The 20,477-nt window shown below is 47.4% G+C and overlaps 1 protein-coding gene across 1 annotated transcript in view; it reads left to right on the plus strand.

Annotated features, from left to right (window-relative positions):
• Positions 1 to 15,471: 15,471 nt before the first annotated feature.
• PSMF1 (proteasome inhibitor subunit 1) overlaps positions 15,472 to 20,477 on the plus strand; it is a 45,596-nt gene continuing 40,590 nt past the window's right edge. The window contains exons 1-2 of the mRNA XM_044263316.1: positions 15,472 to 15,486; positions 15,582 to 15,725. Coding sequence (XP_044119251.1) covers positions 15,597 to 15,725 — 129 coding nt within the window. The 5' untranslated portion in view covers positions 15,472 to 15,486; positions 15,582 to 15,596. The remainder of the gene's footprint in view (positions 15,487 to 15,581; positions 15,726 to 20,477) is intronic.

Consider the following 20,477-nt stretch of genomic DNA (forward strand, 5'->3'; position numbering starts at 1 on the left):
ACATTTTTATTAATTTTAATGCCATTCAATTCACATCTACATTCACCGTCTGGGGCCCTGTGCATTCGGTATGTAAACCCCCCCCACCCTGCCCCCAACACACCAGGGTGCTAACTAACAATGGCTCTTTCTGGGTCGTGGGTCATTTTTAATTTTTCCTTTTTCCTGGTCTGGGCTGTCTAATTTTGCTAAAATAAACAGACATGGCTTTTGTAATAAGGGGAAAAGACGCCATTTTAATTAAAAAGTAATAACAATGTGGCCTGTGATCCCGTGGGCTGTTTGGGCCGTGCTCCATCGGCCCCCACTGAGCCTGGCTCTTCTGGGCTGCGCCCGCCTCCCATTCGGCCTCGATGGTGTCGCCAAGACTGGGGTGCCGGCCTCACTCTGTGAGTGAGGTTCTCCCCAGGGGTGTGAGTGGGAGTCCGGGGGCTGGACGACCTCCGAAGAACGAGTCCTTCCCGGGAGAGCTTAGAAGGTCAGTCGGGTTCTGAGGTCCTTTGAAACACTGAACTCCAGCATGGGGACACAGTTCCTGCAAATGCCAACTGCTTCGCGCTGGCTGAGGCTGTTGATAGATATACTGCTTTCAGCTAATACGGCATTATCACAACACGGTTCCACCCTCAGCTACTGCAAACCACCAGGACCACATCTGGTTTGAATCTCTTCTCATTACAACCTAAAAAAAAAAAATCTGAAATCTAAGCCACCACTTTGACACTCTGTATCTCATCTTCCTTTCATCCTCTCCCCTTCTTCATCCTCCTCTCTTGCTCTCTTTCTCTCCCACACCAGAGCTTCAAACCAGGCCTGTGAGTTTAGAAACTGCCCAACCCATTTTACAGATGAGGACACTGAGGCCCAGGGTGGAGCAGGGACTCTATCACAAACCTTCTTACTGATCTGGCAAGTGGTTGGAGTTCCCCCAGTTTCCTTAGCAGCCAGGATGGTGCTGACACCCACTCCGCCCCCACCCCAACCTTCCCCCGTCACCCGTGAGAGGAGCCCCTACCATACTAGAAGATACTATTGTTACTGTGTTTCCCATCCTTCCTCCCAAATAAATTGTGGGTGTTGCTACGGGTAGAAATCAGAGGAAGCAAGTTCTAAGAAGAGATACTTTGGCCACCCATTAACTAGAAGGCTTGGAGGGAGAGTGGTAATAGCCTTGAGATGGTCTCTAGGCTCTTCCTGCTCCCCTATTCCGTGAACTGCTTGTGTGTGTGTGTTGTCCTTTTTGAAATTGGTTCATCTTTTTCTTCACAAATGAAAGCACTTATATGTTCTGGTGAACAAGTCTTTTGTTGGTTGTTCATAAAGCAAATATAGCTTCTTTTGCTCTGTGGCTTACCTTTTCACTTTCTTAGTAGTTAGTATCTTTGGGTGAAAGACATTCATAATTTTATAAGGTCCAATTTATCACTATTTTTTTATGGTTAGTATTTTTCTGAAGTGTTTGAGGGAACCTAGCCTAACCTAAGCTTATTTGTTTTACTTATCATTTTATTTTTCAGATTTAATTTCACAAACCACTTGGAATTTCTTTGTATGATATTAAGAATCAATATTTCATTTTCCCCCAGCTCGATATTCAGTTGACTTACCACCATTTATTGAAAAGTACATGTATTTCCAGTATACCCTGTATTCCATTGTCACTTTTGTCCTGAATCAAGTATCACATATGTATCAATACATATCACATACACATCACATACAATCAAGTATCATATATGATCTCTTTCCAGCCTCTACTCATTCCATTGGTCTCTTTCTACAAAAACTATATTGTTCTAATTACTTGTTTCCTAATATATTAACATAATACATCCTGATACCTGCTAGAGTAATTTTTCCTTTCTTCTTCAAGACTTTATTGGTTACTCTCATCTGTTTGGATTTTCATGTAAATTTTAGTATGAGCTTGATATTTTTCACAAAAAAACACATAGTAATAAAGGAAAGAAAGAATGATTTCTTAGAATTTTAATTGAGATTGCATTGAATTTGTAGATCATGCTGAACACACATGAACATGGATTTTACCCATTTTAGGAGTGAGAAAATTGAATTTATGTTTAGTAATGGAGAATTGTGACCCAGGCATTTCTGAAATAAGGGTGATCACAAGCACCCCAGGGGACATATTGTTAGGCATAACTCCTCAGAGGTCACTGGGAGGGCTAGAAACTTGGCCAGAGTAATCCTACGCTCAGTTTGGGAACAAAAACACCACTGGCCAGAGGAAGGAACAGAGGAAGGGCAGAGGAAGATGGACTTACCAGGTCCCAGTGCCTCCAAAGAGCAGAAAGGAGAGCCTTAGGCTCACCACCTGCCCTTGGTAAGGCTCAGTCCTAACTTTGTGGAGATAATGAAACTTGTCTAACATTACAGTGTTGGTTTGCAGTTCAAGCGAGATCAGGGGGGTGTTCATTCATTCATTTGTCCACTCACCCAACAAATGGGTATATTGTATTCCAACTGTACATTAGAAGTGCCAAAGGAATTAGACAAATTGCTCGCCTAGAGGGGGAAAGAGACAAAATAATGAGGTGATATAAAAATAATCACAGTCATGATCAAGGTTTATAGTTGTCTTGTGGTAGGTGGAGCAGCAGCTTTAGAAAAAGACTTGAGAATGCTCTATATGTGGGCGGCATGCACTTGAGAATCATTCTTATTGTGCCCCCCATTTTTTCTTCTCTAATAAGTAGAGGTCAAAATAAGACAAATTATAGTTAATTTATTCCCCCAACCCACCAATTAGTAAAGAAAAAAATTAAGATAAAAACTGCTAATGTTTAATGAGCTTACCCTGTGTCTGGCACCGTTCTTTTTTAAAGAAAGGATGCACATTAAAAGATACTCCCATAATTCACCTTTTTGAAAAGTGTACAGTTCAGTGGTTTATGCAACCATTGCCACAATCTGATTCCAGCACATATTGATCACTCTAAAAAAACCCATCATTTTGAGTGAACTCTCATGTGAGCTCCGGTCTTTGTGTGATAACATTGGGTCAATGTAGGTTCACTGATTGTAGCAAATGTACCACTCTGGTGTGGGGTTTTGAAAGAGGAGGCGGCTGTGTTGATGTGGGAGTGTGGGGTGGATGGGAAATCTCTGTACCTTCTGCACAGTTTTACTGTGAGCCTAAAACCGCTCTAAAAAATAAAGTTTGTTTTTTAAAAGGGGAAAAAAGAAACCCCATCCCCATTAGCATCACTCCCTCACTCTCTATTGCCCCTGTTCTCAGCCTCTGGGAACTACTCCTCTGCTCTCTGCTTCTGAGGACTATTCTGTTTCTGACTATTCTGGACAATTCCTAGAAACAGAATACAATATGTGCCTTTTCAGTCGGGCTTTTTTCACTTAGCATTTTCAAGGTTCATCTGTGGGATCTAATGGATTAGTACTTCATTCTTTTTTGGTGGCTGAATAACATTCTGTTGGATGGATAGAACACATTTTGTTTATCCATTTATCAGTTGATAGACATTTGGATTTTTTTTCCACTTTGGGGCTATTATGAATACTATCACTGTGGACATTCATGTCCAAGTTTGAGTGTGAATAGGTTTTTGGTTCCTTTGAATATACACCTAGGACTGGAATTCATGGATTATATGGTAACTCTGCATTTAACTGCCAAATGATTTTGTAAAGGGGTGACATCATTTTACATTCCCACTAGTGATGTATGAGAGTTTCAATTTCTTGATGTTTTTTTGCCATTAGTTGTTACTGTCCCCTTTTTTATTTGACTCATCCTAATGGGTATGAAGGGCTATCTCATTGTGGTTTTGATTTGCATTGCCCTAATGACTAATGGATGTTGAGCATCTTTTCATGTGCTTATTTGTATATGTTCTTTGGGAAAATGTCTATACAAGTCCTTCACCCATTTTTAAAAAAAAATTTTAAAGGTTTTATTTATTTATTTGACAGAAAAAGATGCAGTGAGAGAGGGAACACAAACAGGGGGGAGTGGGAGAGGGAGAAGCAGACTCCCTGCTGAGCAAGGAACACAATGTGAGGCTCGATCCTAGGACCCTGGATCATGACCTGAGCAGGCAGATGCTTAACTGACTGAGTCACCCAGGTGCCCCTCTTTGCCCATTTTTAAATCGAGCCATTGGGGGATTTTAAAATTCAGTTATAAAAGTCCTATGTATGTTCTGGATACTGTAACCATACCAGATAAATGATTTGCAAATATTTTCTCCCATTTCGTGAGTGGTCTTTTCACTTTCTTGGTCGTGTTCTTTGAATTACAAAAGTTTTAAATTTTTGCTTCCATTACTTATGCTTTAGATGTCACATCTAAGTAATCAACTGACTCCTAATTTTTTTCTAAGACTTTTCTAGCGCAAGTTCTTAGATTTAAGCCTTTGATCTGTTTTTAGTTCATTTATATATATGGATCAAGATAGAGATCCACCTCCATTCTACCTGGATATTCTGTTGTCCTGGTACCATTTGTTGAAAAAACTATTCTTTCCCCTGATCGAGTTATCTTGGCAGCTTTGTCAAAAATCAGTTGCCCATAAATATATGGCTTTATTTCTGGGCTCTCAGTTTTATTCCAGTGATCCATATGCTTGTCTTCATACAAGTACCACACAATTTTTATAACATTGTAGGAGATTTTGAAATAGGGAAGTGTGGAACTTCTAATATTGTCCTTATTTTCGAGATTATTTTCACTATTCTGGGTCCCTTGCATTTCCATATAATTTCGGAATCAGCTTACCAGTATCTTCACAATCATCAGCTGGGATTTTGATAGGGAGTGCAATCAATCTGTAGCTCAATTGGGAGAGTATTGCCAATATCATATCTTCTAATATATGAACACACGATGTCTTTCCATTTATTTTGATCTTTAATTTCTTCCAATGACATCTTCTCATTTTCACCCTACAAGTATTTCTCGAAGGGTGGGTTTGCTAACAACAAATTCCTTTAGGTTTTGTTTATCTGGGAATGTCTTAATTTCTCTTTCATTTTTTTAAAAAAGATTTTATTTATTTGAGAGAGAGAAAGTGAGAGTGGGGAGGGGCAGAGGGAGAGGGAGAGAGAGAATCTCAAGCAGACTCCATGTTGATAGTGGAACCAGAAGCAGGGAACCTGAGATCATGACCTGAGCCAAGATCAAGAGTTGGATGCTCAACCGACTGAGTCACCCAGGTACCCCCTCTTTCATTTTTTTTTAAGACTTTATTTATTTGACACAGATAGAGAGATCACAAGTAGGCAGAGAGGCAGGAAGAGAGAGAGGGGGAAGCAGGCTCCCTGCGGAGAAGAGAGCCCGATGTGGGATTCTGGGATCATAACCTGAGCCGAAGGCAGAGGCTTAACCCACTGAGCCACCCAGGCACCTCCCTCTTTCATTTTTTAACAGATAGTTTTGCTGGATGTAGAATGCTTGATTGACAATCTTTTTTTTTTTTCAGTGCTTATTACATCTCACTGCCTTCTGAGCTTAGTGGTTTATAAGGAGAAATCAGCTGTGAACTTGTTGAAGATATTTCCAGCTCATGAGTTACTTCTCTCTAGCTGTTTTCAACATTCTTGCTCTGTCTCTGATGTACACTGGTTTGATTATGATGTGTCTAGGCATGGATCTCTGAGTTCATCCTACTTGGAACTTGTTGAGCCCCTTGGATGTGTAGATTCATGTTTTTCATCAAATTATCTCTTCAAATATTCTGACTCTCTCTCTCTCCTTTCCTTCTTGGATGCTTGTCATGCACACAATGTTATGCTTGATGTTATGCCATAAATCTCTGCAGCTCTTTTCCTTTTTCTCCATTCTTTAGGCTGGATCATCAGTTGACCTAACTCCAAGTTCAGTGATCCTTTTCCTACCAGTGGTCATTTGCTGAGCCCCTCTTTTGAATTTTTCATTTCCATTTTTGTGCTTTTCAACACCAAACTTTCCATTTGGCTCTATTTATATAATTTCTATCTCTCTGAGAATTCTCTATTTGGCGAGACATCATTCTTACTTTCCTTTACTTCTTTCCACATGGTTTCCTTTGGCTCTTCAAATGTATTTAAAAAGAGTATTCAAAGTCTTTGTCTGGGCTTCAAGCCTGATGTCTGGGCTTTGTTGAGGATTGTTTTCCTCCTGGGTAGGGGTCATGGCTTCTTATTTATTTTCAGGTCTCATATTTTTTTTTTGGTGAAAAGTGGGACATTTTACATACTATAACATGGTGACTCTGGAAGCCAGATTCTCTCCATCCCCACAGGTTTTTGTTGCTGCTGTTCTAGCGAATTCTGAGTGAATTCTCTAAAAAGTCTGTATTCTTTCTCATGCAGGACTGAAATGTCTCTGTTCAGTTACTGTGGTGGTCAGCCAATTGTTGAGCAGAGATGTTCTTAAGCACTGGGAATGGGTGAGTCTCCCAGTCCTTGCTGAGGGGCCATCTGTGCATGTCTGGGCATGCTCCCAGGACTCAGGCCAAGGGCTGGATAACTCTGCCTCTGCCTTCTCTTCCAGCTTGAGCATGGCCCTAAGTATAACCAGAGGGGAGAGCTTAGGACCTTCTCAGATCTTTCCTACACATCTGCACAGCCCTGGGTGCACGGAGCCCTCCACATACATGCACACGGCCTTTCAGATTCCCAGGAATATGTCAGAGCATTTCACAGCCTCCTGTGGACACGTCATTCCTCAGCTTTTTCTATTAAGCTTTTTGGTTAGCCCAGGTAAGCCTGTTGTTTTCTGCCAACCATTAGCCACCGCCTCAGGCTGCCCCAAAGTTAAACAATTGCCTCTAAATGGTTTTTGTAAAATGGCCCCCCACCCTGGGGGTGGGGAGCCTTTTGCTTTTTCAGGGCAAGCTCCTGATCAGGTCAAATAAAGTCCACCTTGCAAATGGGGTCTTCCAGGGAACCATCAGACAGGCCAAATAATGACAATACTCTGGGAACAAGGCTTTGAAGGAGATGCAACTGAATTTTGTCATGTCTGGTGGCCACCAGGCTGCTGGATTCTAGGTCTACCATGGCGGGGATTGGGGGGGCGGGCTGCAGAAGGGTCATGTCTTAATAAGATTTAACCATTTGCCTTGAATAACTGTTTCCTTGATTGCTGTGACCCTTTGATTAATTCAACAATTCTGAAAATGTTGATTCTGACCATTTTTTGCCCATGTTTTCAGTGCTTTTATAGAAGAGAGAATTTTCAGAAGCCCAACACTACCATTTTTATTTTTCTAACGCTTTTGCAGATAGCACCTAATTTCCTTTAGGCCACAACTATGAGGTTAAGTATTGTTATTAGCATCACTTTTATTTTACAGATGAGGCATCTGAAGCACAGAGAGGTGAAGTGACAGGCTCAAGGGCATGCAGCCAACAACTGGTGAAGCCAGGATTCACACGCAGGGGTTAACTGTGGGGCTGGCATGCCCTCTAGGCTCTTCAGTCTTCCCTGTTGGAAAAAAGGAGCACTGGAATCAGGAAGTTTGAATTCAAGTCCTAGCTTTGTGGTTATCCCCTTGTTTGACCCTGGGTGCACTAGCTCCTCGCCCCCTGCCTCAGTTTCCCCATACATAAAACAAAGTAGTTGGCTGATATCTCCTGTTCTCTCCCAAGATTTTGAGTGTCTTCAGAGCCTGGAATGCCCACCATTTACTCCCCCATGAAGTTATGACCCCTGGATGGAGGCCAGGTCTGGACACTTCCACTTCAGAGAGTGCTCTGTGCACCAGAGCCCATCCGTGGTGGGCCAGCCCCGATCACACACAGCTCTGGCCCAGCCCAGTTGCGGGGGTGGGGGTGGCATTAGGCAACTCCGGAGTAGGTTTTGTCTGCTGAGGTTTTCACTAATGATCGGACCTGTTAATTAGCTGTGCTGTGGAGCTAAACCATGAATTCTTCTAGCTCCTAGTCTGAGTCTCCCAAGGTCAAAGAGGGCTGAGCTTGAAAGGGGTGGTACTTGCCTCATTCTCCTATCCCACCTGATTCCCCCACCTCAACCCTTATCCTCACCAAGGCCTGCAGGAACCAGACTCTGAGTTTCAGGCCACGGGATAAAGAGCTTTCTTTAAAAACATTTTCGTTTGTTTGTTCAAGTCTTTTCCCAGTATTTGGTTTTAGGCGACCATTTAGACCTCAACTCCCCCCTCCCCCTCCCCTCCTAGGCTCTGGACATACTTGCTGGGTACACTTGGGCCTCGAGGCCTTTGCACTTGCCGTCTGGCTGTCTGGGACTTCCATCTGGCTCACTTCCTCACCTCTTCCAGGTCTTTGCTCAAATGTCTCTTGTCTGGGAGATCTTCTGTGTCCTCCCAAGGCAGAATATGCCTGCCTCACCCCTACCCCCTTTTCTCCTCATTTCACTTGTTTCCTTAAGACAGACAATTTTGTTACATAAGCCAATAAATTGGAGGGTTTTTTTCCCCAAACCTGTTTGCACTGGATTTTCCTTCCTTTGCACATGAAGCATCCTAAGCACTGCATCCCTGATGGAGAACTTGACAATGAAACCCTCGGAAGACAGGGTCCCCTCCCTTAACTCCACCAAAGGACTTGGCAGAGAGCTGGGTGTATGGGAGGCCCTGACCCAAAGGAGGACAGCCTGCCTTGCAGCTGCCACAGAGATGCTCCCAGAGGACAGCTGTGTGTGGGATGACAGCTAGGCCACGGGTAGGCAGAGGGAAAACATTGATTCTGATGAGCTGGCCTGGGCCTCATCCTTCTCATTCTCGCCAACCTGGAGTTTGACCCAGCAATTGGGAAACATCTTTTTTTTTTTTTTCCCTTGTTAGAGTCCAGCCAGGACAGGCCCTTTCTACCAGGCTGGTGAGCAAGGTGGAAACTATGGTGGTTCTGGCCTGTCTGAAGTTTGCATGCCGGAGGCTGGACTTCATTCCCGCCATGTCCCTGGCCATCAGTGTCCCTGACTGCCCTACTCACACCACCTGCTCACCAGGCCATTCCCACAGTTGCTCTGGCCTGGTCAGCTTGGCAGCCTTGGAGCACTCCCACGAAGCGCAGGGATTGGGAGGTGGCATTCAGAATTCAGTGGATCGAACCCTCCTGGGGAGATGTGCAGACAGGCCCGAAAGGGGCAGTGACCTGCCTCAGGTCACACTGGTGTTCAACAGCATCCCAGGGTTGTGAGGCCAGTTTCCATTCGCAGGGCAAGCACGACCACCTTTGTGAGCCTTGGTCCCCTCGTTAGAGGCTATAGCGGTCTGTCTTCGATCGAGCTGTGAGGAGGATGAACCGAGGGTGCAATCCACCCCGTGGCACGAGGTCCCATCTGGACACTCAACTCCACCAGCTTGTGTCACCTACACGACAACCCTGGGAGGCCAGATGGTTAGTGACCCCATTTCACAGATAAGAACACTGACCCCAGAAGGGCTGAGAAGCCCTGCGCTTGCCAGCATGAGACTCTGGGCCTGAAATTTCTGGGCCAAAATGGGCCACAGAAAAAAGGGTAGAACCCCCTCTCGCGGTCTGATTCTCACCCTGTTCACTGTCTTTGAGCTATTTTGCTCCTCTTCGGTGACTAACTCATTAGCATGCAAACTCTGTCTTGACTGGTAGAATTCACTTCCCTCCCTTTTGTGGGAAAACTAGCTTTGCTTCCATTTCTTGTTCAGTTCTTTTTGCCCATACTAACTCATGCATTTTTTATTTTTTCTTTGAACCGGTTCTAACATCTGTCTGATTCCTTCACTGTTTAACAAGTAAAATTAAGTCTTTAATACGTACTCCTTCCAGATACATACAAAAATCAGGATTTTACCTTTTTCTGAAAATGACCTTTAATAGAGCTGTAGAAATCAGTGCCAGATCCTCCGACAATAGTCCTATAGATCAACCTTCCTGTGGCTCCTTGCTTCCCTCCAGTGCTCAGGTCTTAGCCCTGTCTCGGGTATTTTCTAGATGATGCTCCTATATGACACTACCCTTTGCCCTTCACTTTACAATGAAGTAATGAGGAAATTAAGGCTCAGAGAGACAGAGCAATGGAGCCCAGGTTACACAGCTAAAGCCAACACTTTCTTCCTCTGAAGCTACGTGTGTGTGTGTGTGTGTGTGTGTGTGTGTGTGAAGAGAGAGATTGTGTGTGTGTCCTGCCTACTTGACTACATGGTGACTCCAGCTCTAGGTGGAATCCAAAGAAATGGCCCGGTATATAACGGGGGTCCAGGTGGGGCTGAAGCTAAAAAGGCCTCCAGAGGCCTTGGCTTGTGCCTCAATCTCAAGGGAACAAAACTGCAATGTTACAGTTGGTGTCTTTGACTCCTCCAAATCTGAAAGAAGGACCCAGGCCTATGCAGTAGCCCCCTACTGCCCCTTCTGACATCTCCCTACTAAGAAACATGCCCAAAGTCAAACCACTTGAAAGTGATAGAGCCAGGACTTGAACCCAAGAAGTCTGACCTTGCACGCTACAGTCTTCAACTTCCGGAGAGAAACCCAAGTTTGTTCTTCTCAGCTGTGTGACCTTGGGCACATTATTGAACCCCTCTGAGCTCTTCAACCTCTCACCAAGTGGTTACAAAAATGGAATTGGAGAACGTGAGAAGAGTGCCAGACACATGGTAAATTCTCAATAAATAGCAGCTGCTTTCCAAGGGCTCATTAGCTCAAATAATGAGGCACCACTTAGGAGCCCCTGCCATGGGCCAGGCACCATGGGAGGCACTTTAGTGACATCATCTCCAGGAATCCTCTCTGACAACCCCGCTGGAGACACAATTATAATCCCTATTTGACAATTTGATAAGTCATCTCCCCCAAGTTGCACAGAGAGTAAGCACTGAGACTGAGATGTAAACCCAGGCTGCCTGACTCCAAGATCTAGACACTTTTTCCAATCTATGCATTTGTTATTTTATTTGTTAATTCAAAAAATATTTATTGGGACCCATTATGTATGCCAGGCACTGTTCTAGGAGCTGGAGGGAGGGCAGTGAACCAAACAGATGCCATTCCTGTACTCATGAAGCTGATGCTCTAGTTAGGGGAGCAACTGGCCTCTCAATGAGGTTGATCACCCATGCCACCTGCCACAGCAGGTGGGGCAAGGGCCTGATGGGACTTTGGGCTGGAGATGGAAGGGGCTGAGGTTGTGGGGGAGGGGAGAGGATCAGGGCCAAGTCTGTGAAAGGATGGATACAAAGATGTCTGCTGAAGGAAGTGGGGTATTTGAGAAGAAGAATGGCCTCAGAAAGGAGCAGAGCAAGGGCACCTGGTTGGCTCAGTCAGTTAAGTGTCTGCCTTCAGCTCAGGTCATGATCCTAGGATCCTGGGGTGGAGCCCCACATCCAGGTCCTTTCTCAGCGGGGAGCCTGCTTCTCCCTCTCCCTCTACCAATCCCCTTGCTTGTGCTCGCTGTCAAATAAAATAAAGTAAAATAAATTAAATAAAATAAAATAAAGAGGAGAGCAGGCCCTTTGACCGCTGGGACTGAGGTCCCCCGAGGACGGTTTCCCCTTGGGGTCAGCAGTGCGCAGAGCTACAAGTAGGCATTTCCATTTGTGAAAAAATCTGACCGCACTGCCGTCCCCAGTCTAAGGCTCCCCTGAAGAAGCCTTAGAAAGAGGAGAAGGGAAAGGAGATAGGCACCTCACAGCGCGTGGCTGCCCTCGGTGGGCATTTGGGTGGGGCCGGGCGCCCTCTTGTGGCTTCTCTTGTCTCTGCATGGGCCCTCCTCGATCGCTGTGGTTGGAGAGACTTCCCATGGTTAGACCATTTCTGGGGACAATTTCTCAGTCCCCAGCCTATACTGTTTTCCCTGTTCCCAGCCTTACCAGCCACTAGCCAAAGTCTGAAAAACTCGGTCACAGGTCTCTCACCATCTCCTGTGCAGACCTCGGACAGAGCTTGCAGGCTTGCAAGCCCCTTGGACGCTGTCATGGGGCAAAGTCACGTGGTGATGTATAGAGATACCATCTGGTTCAGATCCTGTGTCACTGAGGAGCCATAGAGTCTCAATACCATCCCCGTCCAGCCCACCCTTTTTCAGAAGGACTTGTTGGTGGGACTCTGGGTTAGATCCAGGCAATGGGAGGCAGCAGAAGCACCTTATTGCTTCTCCAATAACAGTGAGTCCAGAGTTTCCGTTCAGGTTTGTAGCCGCCTCTGCAGATCTTCCCCCTGAATGCTGCCTTAGGACACAAGGCAGCTGTGATCATTGCTGTTGTTCTCCTACAACTTTTAGACCCCCTGAAAGCTCCCTACAACTTTCAGACCCCCTGACATCTAGAGGCAGGTTTCCCCATTTCTACATTCCAACTCATTCAATGGGTTCCTGTACTGAACACTACTAATCATGGAGGGCTTCCTGGAGGAGGTGAGTTTGTTAGAATGATGCTAAGCCAAAAAAGCAGAAGCCTTCCAGTGTGGAATAATTCCATCTCAGTGCCCATTTGGGCCCTGCCCCTCAGCTCACCTCTTCATGGTTTCCAGGGATACAGTTTCCAGGGAGCTTAGAATCCTCACATTGCTGTCACTTGGCAACCAGGAACTGGTGGCTGCAGCCACTGCCCATGTTCCTTTCATCATCTTGGGCCCTCGCCCTCATATCTGGCATGGGCTCTGCCCTGCCCAGGTAGCGAGGGCCCAGCTGGGGAGGTACCTTCCACCTGCTTCCCTTCTCAGTCAATCACAGGCCTCACAGGGACAACTGAGACCCTTGTCAATGGTGGTAAGTGCCCAGAAAGTGCTGGATGGACCAGGGGCAGGATATACCCAAACCTCTTGTCCCAGAGGATCCTCTCATGGGCTCTCATCCATGGAGGACCCTGAGGTTCAGGGGTGAATAGAACACAGTACTGGCCCAAAGGACACACAGCCCAGTGCAAGAGATAAAGCTTACCTCATTCCCGTGGCACACAGATGCTAGGAACTACTCCGTGCTGCCTGCTGGGCCACAGACTGGTGAAGGCATGGCTCACCCTTGGGAACAGGGTGGGGGGGCATGGCTGGGGAATAGCAGATGCCATGGTGTCCAATTCACTCCTTAGCAGGCACCTCTAAGCACCAAGAGCCACTTCCTCTAAACTGCGCAATTCCCTACCTGAGGGCTTTTCATGTTGGGCATGAAAGGCTTTCACGTTGGGCATCTCTTCCCCCAAGAAGCCCGCCCTGACCTCTAGCCTGAATTAGATGCCTCTTCTGGGCTTGCACGGACCTCCAAGTACCCCTATGTCATGATAGTCTTCACACTGGGTTACCTTTGTCTGTAATTCTTTTATTTCTAGACAGTGGGCTCCAGAGTGGAAGGAACTAACTACAGCTTGTTCACCTGGGCCTGGCTCACAGTAGGTACTTAGGAACAGGACCGCCCCTGGGCAGCTGGCATGGCCATCCCTGGCAACACACCCTAGAGAGGTTTAGCGGATGAATAAGTGAAGGAATGAGGGAACGATCGGTCAAATTTTCAATAACTGGGGAGGGACATTGAAAGTGTCTTAGGAGTCCACTAGCATTAACACAACCCAGAGTATGGTCAGCATGCCTGCCCTCTACCACAGGCACTCAGCTACAACTTCTGCAGATGGGATTCAGGAATCTGAAAAGTCCCTAGAAAAGTCCCAGGAATACAAAATGTAGAGTGATATGGGGCCAGGTAACAAAGTGAGTGGGGAACTGCAAAAGGGATGAGACTGGCCCCATGAAGTTGAGCCCACACCAAAAATTCATTCAGCATTCAACAAGTATACCCTGAGCCAGGAAGGCCCTCAGGTGTATACCTGTGCACAAGACAGATGTGGCCTCTGCTCCCTTCTCACAGTCTAGTGAGGAGACAGTCGTTAAATAAACAAGCAAAGAGATACCTGCTAGAAGGTCAGGTTATGATTAATGCTTTGCAGGAAAGAAAGCAGTGTGAGGGAGGGATTAAAGGGTAGATGAGGTTATTTTGCCTGGGGGGTCAGGGAAGGTATCTGCTGAGGCCAGTAGAAGATGAGAGAAGGAGTCACTCTCTCATGCTCTCTCTCACTGTCTCTCTCTCTCAAATAAATAAATAAAAAATCTTAAAAAAAAAAATTGAAGGAGCAAACCATGTGGGTGTTTGGGGAAAGAGCATTCCAGGAAGAGACAGCAGTATATTCAGAGACCTACAGAACCAAACATGTGGAAGAGGAAACCTGGTTAGGAAGCTACTGCATTAGTCCAAGTATGAGACGCCAGAGGCTCAGACCAGGGTGGAGGCAGTGAAGGCGGTAGGAAGTGGTCAGATTCAGGATACATTTTGAGGATAAAGTTGACTGGCTTTGCTTGTGGATCCCATGTGGGCACAAGAGGATGGTGGTCCAGGTTATTGCAGCCAAAAGTGCAGGGGATGAGGGAAAAGTTAGAGGAGATGATGTCAGAGAGGTAAGTGGGGAGAGGGCACAGACCATATGCAGGTTTCTGCAGACCATGGGGAGGAATTTACTTTCCCTGATGGGAGCCCCGGGAGGATTTTAAGCAGAGGAAGGATGTCATTTGGCTTGTGTCTTAACAGAATCTCTAGATGCAGAGTGTAGAACAGACTTTTGGGAGACAGAGATGAACTGGGGTGGTTCAGAAGCTGGTGCAGTCATCCAATTGAAAGATGATGGTGGCTTGCCACAGGGTGCTGACTGGGATGGGAAAACTAAATTAATCTGAGCAAAAACAAAAAGTGGATTTGAAAAATGTGTGGAAGGAATAATAGGTAGTAAAAATCACAGAGACAGGCAAATACATGATTGAAATTTGGTAGTGGATTAGGAACTCCACAGCAGCTTTGTCTTCTTGGAGGAAGGGGCTTCAGTTCTCTGAGCTGGTTTTGTCATCTGCAAAATGGGGATGATAATGGAACATACCTCACGGAGCTGTGGATAGGGTGGTGTAAAGGTTTGGGCATGGGATCTAGCACACAAACGTTGTCCTGGGAGCCAGACTGCTAGGTTCTGGCACCGTCTCGGCCACTCACTGGCTGGCTGTGTCATGGCGGTCAAATTCACCCCTCTAGAAAATGGGGCTATCATTAATACCAACTTTATAGGGTCGGGTCGTGAGGATTAAATTAATGAGTTCAAGTAACGCATTTAGAATTACGTGCCAACTGCATAGTGCCAACTATTATGAATATATTTTAGCCGTATCTCATAAACTCTCTCGCCACAACATATGCCCACCCCATTGTGCGGGTGGGAAGTCTGTGGCTCAGAGCAAGGTGGCCTCTCCTGGTGACCTTATTTAACGTCCCGCCTGTGGCAGTCGCTGCAGCTACCTGGAAAGCCGGATTCCCGCTTGAAAGAGCCCCGCCCCGCCCCGCCCCGGGCCCGGCCCGCCCCGCCCCGCCCCGGGCCCGCCCCGCCCCGCCCCGCCCCGCCCCGCCCCGCCCCGCCCGCAGGTTGCCTGTCGGAACCCTGAAGTGCCCGGCTCTAGTTTCCAGCCGGCGCATTCGCGCTACTGAGCCGAATTGGAGTTACTTCCGGCGGCCGCGCTCCGCCCCCAGGCGTCTCCATTTTGGCCGTAGGTGGGCCTGGCGGAGTAGGGGAGGGAGTCTTCAGCAGTCGCAGGGCCGAGTCGGCTCACCGCACTGTGTCCCTTTCTTCCTCCAACCGCAGGAGCCTGGGGTGCCCATGGCGGGCTTGGAGGTACTGTACGCGTCGGCGGCTCCGGCCATCACCTGCGCGCAGGACGCGCTCATCTGCTTTCTGCACTGGGAAGTGGTGACGCACGGCTACTACGCCTTGGGTGTCGGCGACCAGGTACTCCAAAGAGCGGGCCCGGGGCCAGGGTGGTGGGGGTGAGGTGTCTTCTGCCCGGATCCTAGGGCCGGAGCTCTGGGCCAGAGCGCCTGCCGCTCCCCCGCCCGAGCCCCGGCGCTGGGGCTCCTGGCACCTTCGGTTAGGTGTGCGGGGCGGGGAGCTGCTCTGCTGGCCCGGCCCAGCGCCCCTCACAACGCAGTTGGGGCAGCTAGATTTGGAAACTCAGAGAAGCTCGCTTCGGCACAGCCTGGCGGTCTCCCAGGCCAGGATCGTGTGGACCGACACTGAGACGGGGCTTAGCTCCCCTGAGCGCCGCTCACCTGCCTGAACTCCGCCAAGCTCCTCCCCACACAGTGGCGGGGGCTGAGGGAGGTGGTACTCACTTGGGCTTCCACCGGATCATCTGAATCCAAGTGCGCTTATACCCGCAAGCTTCTGTCTACTCCGCCCCACTCAGGGACCCTTCCTTCACTCCTCAGCACGGGCCCAGAGAGCACACACACCTGTCACCTTTTACTGAAGGGCCCAGTGCAGCCCACTCAATCGCTGCCATCCCCAGCTCAGGTTCTGGGAAACCGGCCGCCCCCCGCCCCCCGCCTCGCACCGCCCCACAGGTACATCCTTGCACCCTGGATGTGAGAACCAGGTAAGGTTTCCTCCCCAAGAGCTGACCCTACAGGGTCAGCCCCCCTCCCACTCTCCCATCATCAGGCTCTGCCCCACGGAGTTGGGGCTGGGGGGCGTGTCACACCCACAGATTCCCCCAGGACTGCTGGGCGCTGCCTACTGTGTAATTCTTTGGGGGGACACTGTTCATCTTCCCTTTTCCTTGCCCGTGACTTTCACCCTTCACAGCATCCTGCACATTAGCTTCCTGTGAGAACTGGGCCTGGCCCCCTTTCTGCCCCTTCAGTTCTCTTCTACTTCATCAGGGGAAATAACCTCCCAGCCACACACCCCACATACACACGGGATTCCTAGCCTGCCCCTCACTGTCACCTTCTTCTCACCCTCGAAACCAGTATCAGCTCTGGGGAGTAGGGCATCTCATCTCACCCTTTGCATCTCTTATGGTGAGATTTTAACCTTACTCTCATTTCTAACTGCTTCATTTCTCAAACTCCCCAATCCTTTCTTAGTTTCTCAGATGTACACCCAGTGTCTTAAGTTTTCCTCTCCTGACACGGAGCTTTAAGGATCCCTCCTCAAACAGTTTACACATCCTGAGCCCCGAGACCACGCACTTCCTTCCACTGCCCCCCCCCATTCCTCTGTCCTTCAGAGCAGTGAACAAAACAACCACCCCCTCTCATACTTAACGCCCACCAACAGGAGTCACATGAGAAGGATAAGAACTGTCATGGATATTTGGCTTCCCCTCCCCCCCAGCCCGATCCCAGACCTCAAGTATCTCACAAGGACCCCAGATACACACTTAGTATCCCCCACCCCTCTCCAGGCTCACACATCCTTGTTCCTTCTTGTAGAATCTAGGACTGGATATGAGGCTGGAAAAGAAGGGGCCTCGCACACACACCTGGAAGCAGGAACCGCATTTTCCTCCCAGATAGCTCTATTCTTGGCCTTTCTGCCCATCCTGCTCTGCATTCCACTTACCCTGACTTTCAACATCTCAGGCCTTGGGACCCGGTAGAGATGGGGTCTCCACTCATGAGTGTTGGGCTCCTGCTCAGTGTGTAGTGTCCCCAACAGAAACTCTGTTTCCTCACTTGCCTCACTTCACCTTTCCAATCCTGAATGACTCTCTCACTTGCCCCAGTCATTTCATTTCACCTTTGCCCGGGAAGTCCAGAAAGTGGACATATAGAATGGCATGGTGTGCAGTGGGATTGGAAAGGGGAGGAAGACTTACTTGTTCTTGCCCTTGGGCTCGTCCGTGGGCCCTCAGTTCCCCCCACCCTTTACACTGTCCTTCAGATCTAACAGGTCTGCCCTGCTCTCTGCCTCTCATGGACCTCACCTTGTTTACTCCCAGCTAGATACTGCTCTGATATAGTTGGAATCTCTTCCCTCAAACAGGAACTTGTTACCGAGGGCCTGTGCGACTCCTTCTCTTCTCCCCATTTCACAGGGACATATCAACACTTTAGACCTGCTCCCACCACCCATCCTTCACACTCCTGTCTGAAGCTCTGAGTTGTTCTGACAACTTAGGGACATCAGTTCATATAGGTCATTGCCTCCTTTGGCATCATCCCCTTGCCAGATACTCAGGGTCCCAATTTTTCAGGTGAAATGTGCAAAAAGAATACAATCTCATTTTAATACTGATTAAAAAGACATAAAAGATGCTTGACTGATTCCTAAAGGTCCATCTAATTCTACTCTGTTTATGGTGCCACTTATTGAATTTATGCCGGCCAGAAAAAGATGCAGACCCCAGATGTATGGCAGGAGGCCAGAGAGGGTGGGGAGGAGGGTTTTGAAAGGCACTGTCCACTGTCCGTGTGTCCACCCCAGCGCTAAATCATGCATGCCTTCTGGGGCTGGGTGTTCGTATTGCTCCTTGGTGTGTCTTTTTGCTTCTGTGCCCTTTCCCTGAAGAGCTGCTCAGGCTTGAGTTGCACTTGTCCTCCTCTGACTTCTGCTGAGTCAGCTTCTGTGGGAATAAAAGCCCTTTAGAGAGGCATCTATTAGTTTATTTAAGAGAGGGTTTAATTTTCTGGCCTGGGACCAGCAAACTCTGCTGAGATCAAGAGTATTTACCATGCTTAGAGAGTATTTATGTTGCCTCTCCATCCTCCTCCTGCGCCCCATCCTTGTAGGGGTGATAAGGAGAGAGGAAGTTCCCAGAAGTATGTGCTTCATCATATAATATATTGACTATTAAATAGAAAGCTGAATTGGCTGTTTTTCTCTTTGATTTTATGTTGTCCCGTGCACACAGAGCAGTTGTGTATGTAAAACTTGGTTAGAAGAGCAGTGAGGCCACTGGCTTCAATAAAAATCCAGTATTTGAATTTGGATTACCTTTTTGGAGTCAGTACCACTCCTCCTAAGAGCTTTACAGAGGTGGCAAGGGGGTTAGGTGACAAGAGGTTATAGATGGCTATAGATGTAAGGTTGAGAATTTTGTTTTCTGTTGTAGGAATCTAAAGGTTATGACAAAAGAGAGGGAATGCCCAAAATGATCTGTTTGTGTTACTTTGAGTGCGTTTTAGCCCAGAGACCCAGGGATGAACTCATGGCCACTGAAGAATGCTGCCAGCCCCAGGACTGCGGTGGACTAAGTGGACAACTATCTTTACTCTTTTGGGGTAAAAAAGAGTAGTGGATCTGACTGGGAAAAATCTCCAGCCATATACCAAGCAGCCAGGAGCTCTGAATGCCAAACCCAGCTCTGCATCTGACTAACTGTGACCTTAAGCAGTTCTCAGCTCCTCTGAGCCCTTAAATTTTTCATCTGAGAGTATTAAACCACACAACCATATGCTTTGGCTGCTTTCCAGTTGCAGCTTTCTGGAGGGCCTGATATTTGATGTCAGGGCCCAGAACACAGTTGAAATGCCAAATTTGGCCTGATATCACCAGGGCCAGTCCCTCTTAGTCCCACTGGTTTTCCCCATATCAGGGCAGCCCTTGGGCTGGGACCATCAATTTGCCTGCAGCAAGAGCTATCAGCTTCACCTGACCCCAGAGTGCTCTCTTGCCCTAGAAGCCAGAGTCTGTGAAAGAGTGAGGAGACCAAATTATCTATATTCCAAGGAAAATTCTGGTGGGTCAAATGCTATATGCAGAGGACATACATAGAAATTCAAAGGCCTCCGACAGAAAAAAGACAAGGCACATTATCAAAATCTAAACTTCCAAAGGAAACCTTGAATCCACTAAACCTGTTACAGGAAACGTGCGAAGTTGGTGGTGAGGGATTGTTTCTCTTGGCAGACTGGTTTGAGTCCTTTCACTTTTGTTTTTCCTCACTCTCATTTCTTTGCTTCAGGCTTGCGAATTTCCTTGTCATCCTGCCAGCTTTTAAACCATGCCAGTTGCAACATCTTGAATTGTATTTGGGACCACTTCCCCCATTGGATTCCTGGGCACCAAGGGTGACCAAAGAGGAGAGGCCCCTCGTTCTCCACTCTTGGCCTCCCATTGTCCTTGTTGTGTGTAAGGGCTGCGGTGCTGGACCTTTGTCTTTTGCTGTTGTTACTCATCTTTTTATTTTAAAGATACTTATTTATTTATTTGTCAGAGAGCGAGCGAGCGAGAGCACACACAATCAGGCAGAGTGTCAGGCAGAGGCAGAGAGAGAAGAAGCAGGCGCCCCACTGAGCAAGGAGCCCCATGCAAGACTCGATCCCAGGACCTTGGGATCATGACCTGAGCCGAAGGCCGTGGCTTAACTGTCTGAGCCACCTGGGCGTCCTGGTTCTTCATCTTTAGTCCAATTCCTCCCAGCATAGTCTCCTGAGTATGAAGCTTCCCAATCCATTTTGCTTCGTGTTCAGCCATATAAGTAGATATCCATGAAAAAAATATATGGATTATTTCATAAATGGTACCAGGCTGTAAATTACATTTTTTCTTAACTTATAAGAAAAATTTAAGTTCTATACGTGTGTGTGTGTGTATACATGTATATATATACAGATATAAATATATATACACAGAAACACATATACACACACACACACACACACATATATATTTTTTTAAGTAGGCTCCTAGCCCAGTTTGGATCCCAGTGCGAGGCTTGTACTCATGACCCTGAGATCAAGAGATCAAGACCTG

This window comes from Neovison vison, chromosome 8, assembly GCF_020171115.1.
Source record: "Neovison vison isolate M4711 chromosome 8, ASM_NN_V1, whole genome shotgun sequence".
NCBI lineage: Eukaryota > Metazoa > Chordata > Mammalia > Carnivora > Mustelidae > Neogale > Neogale vison.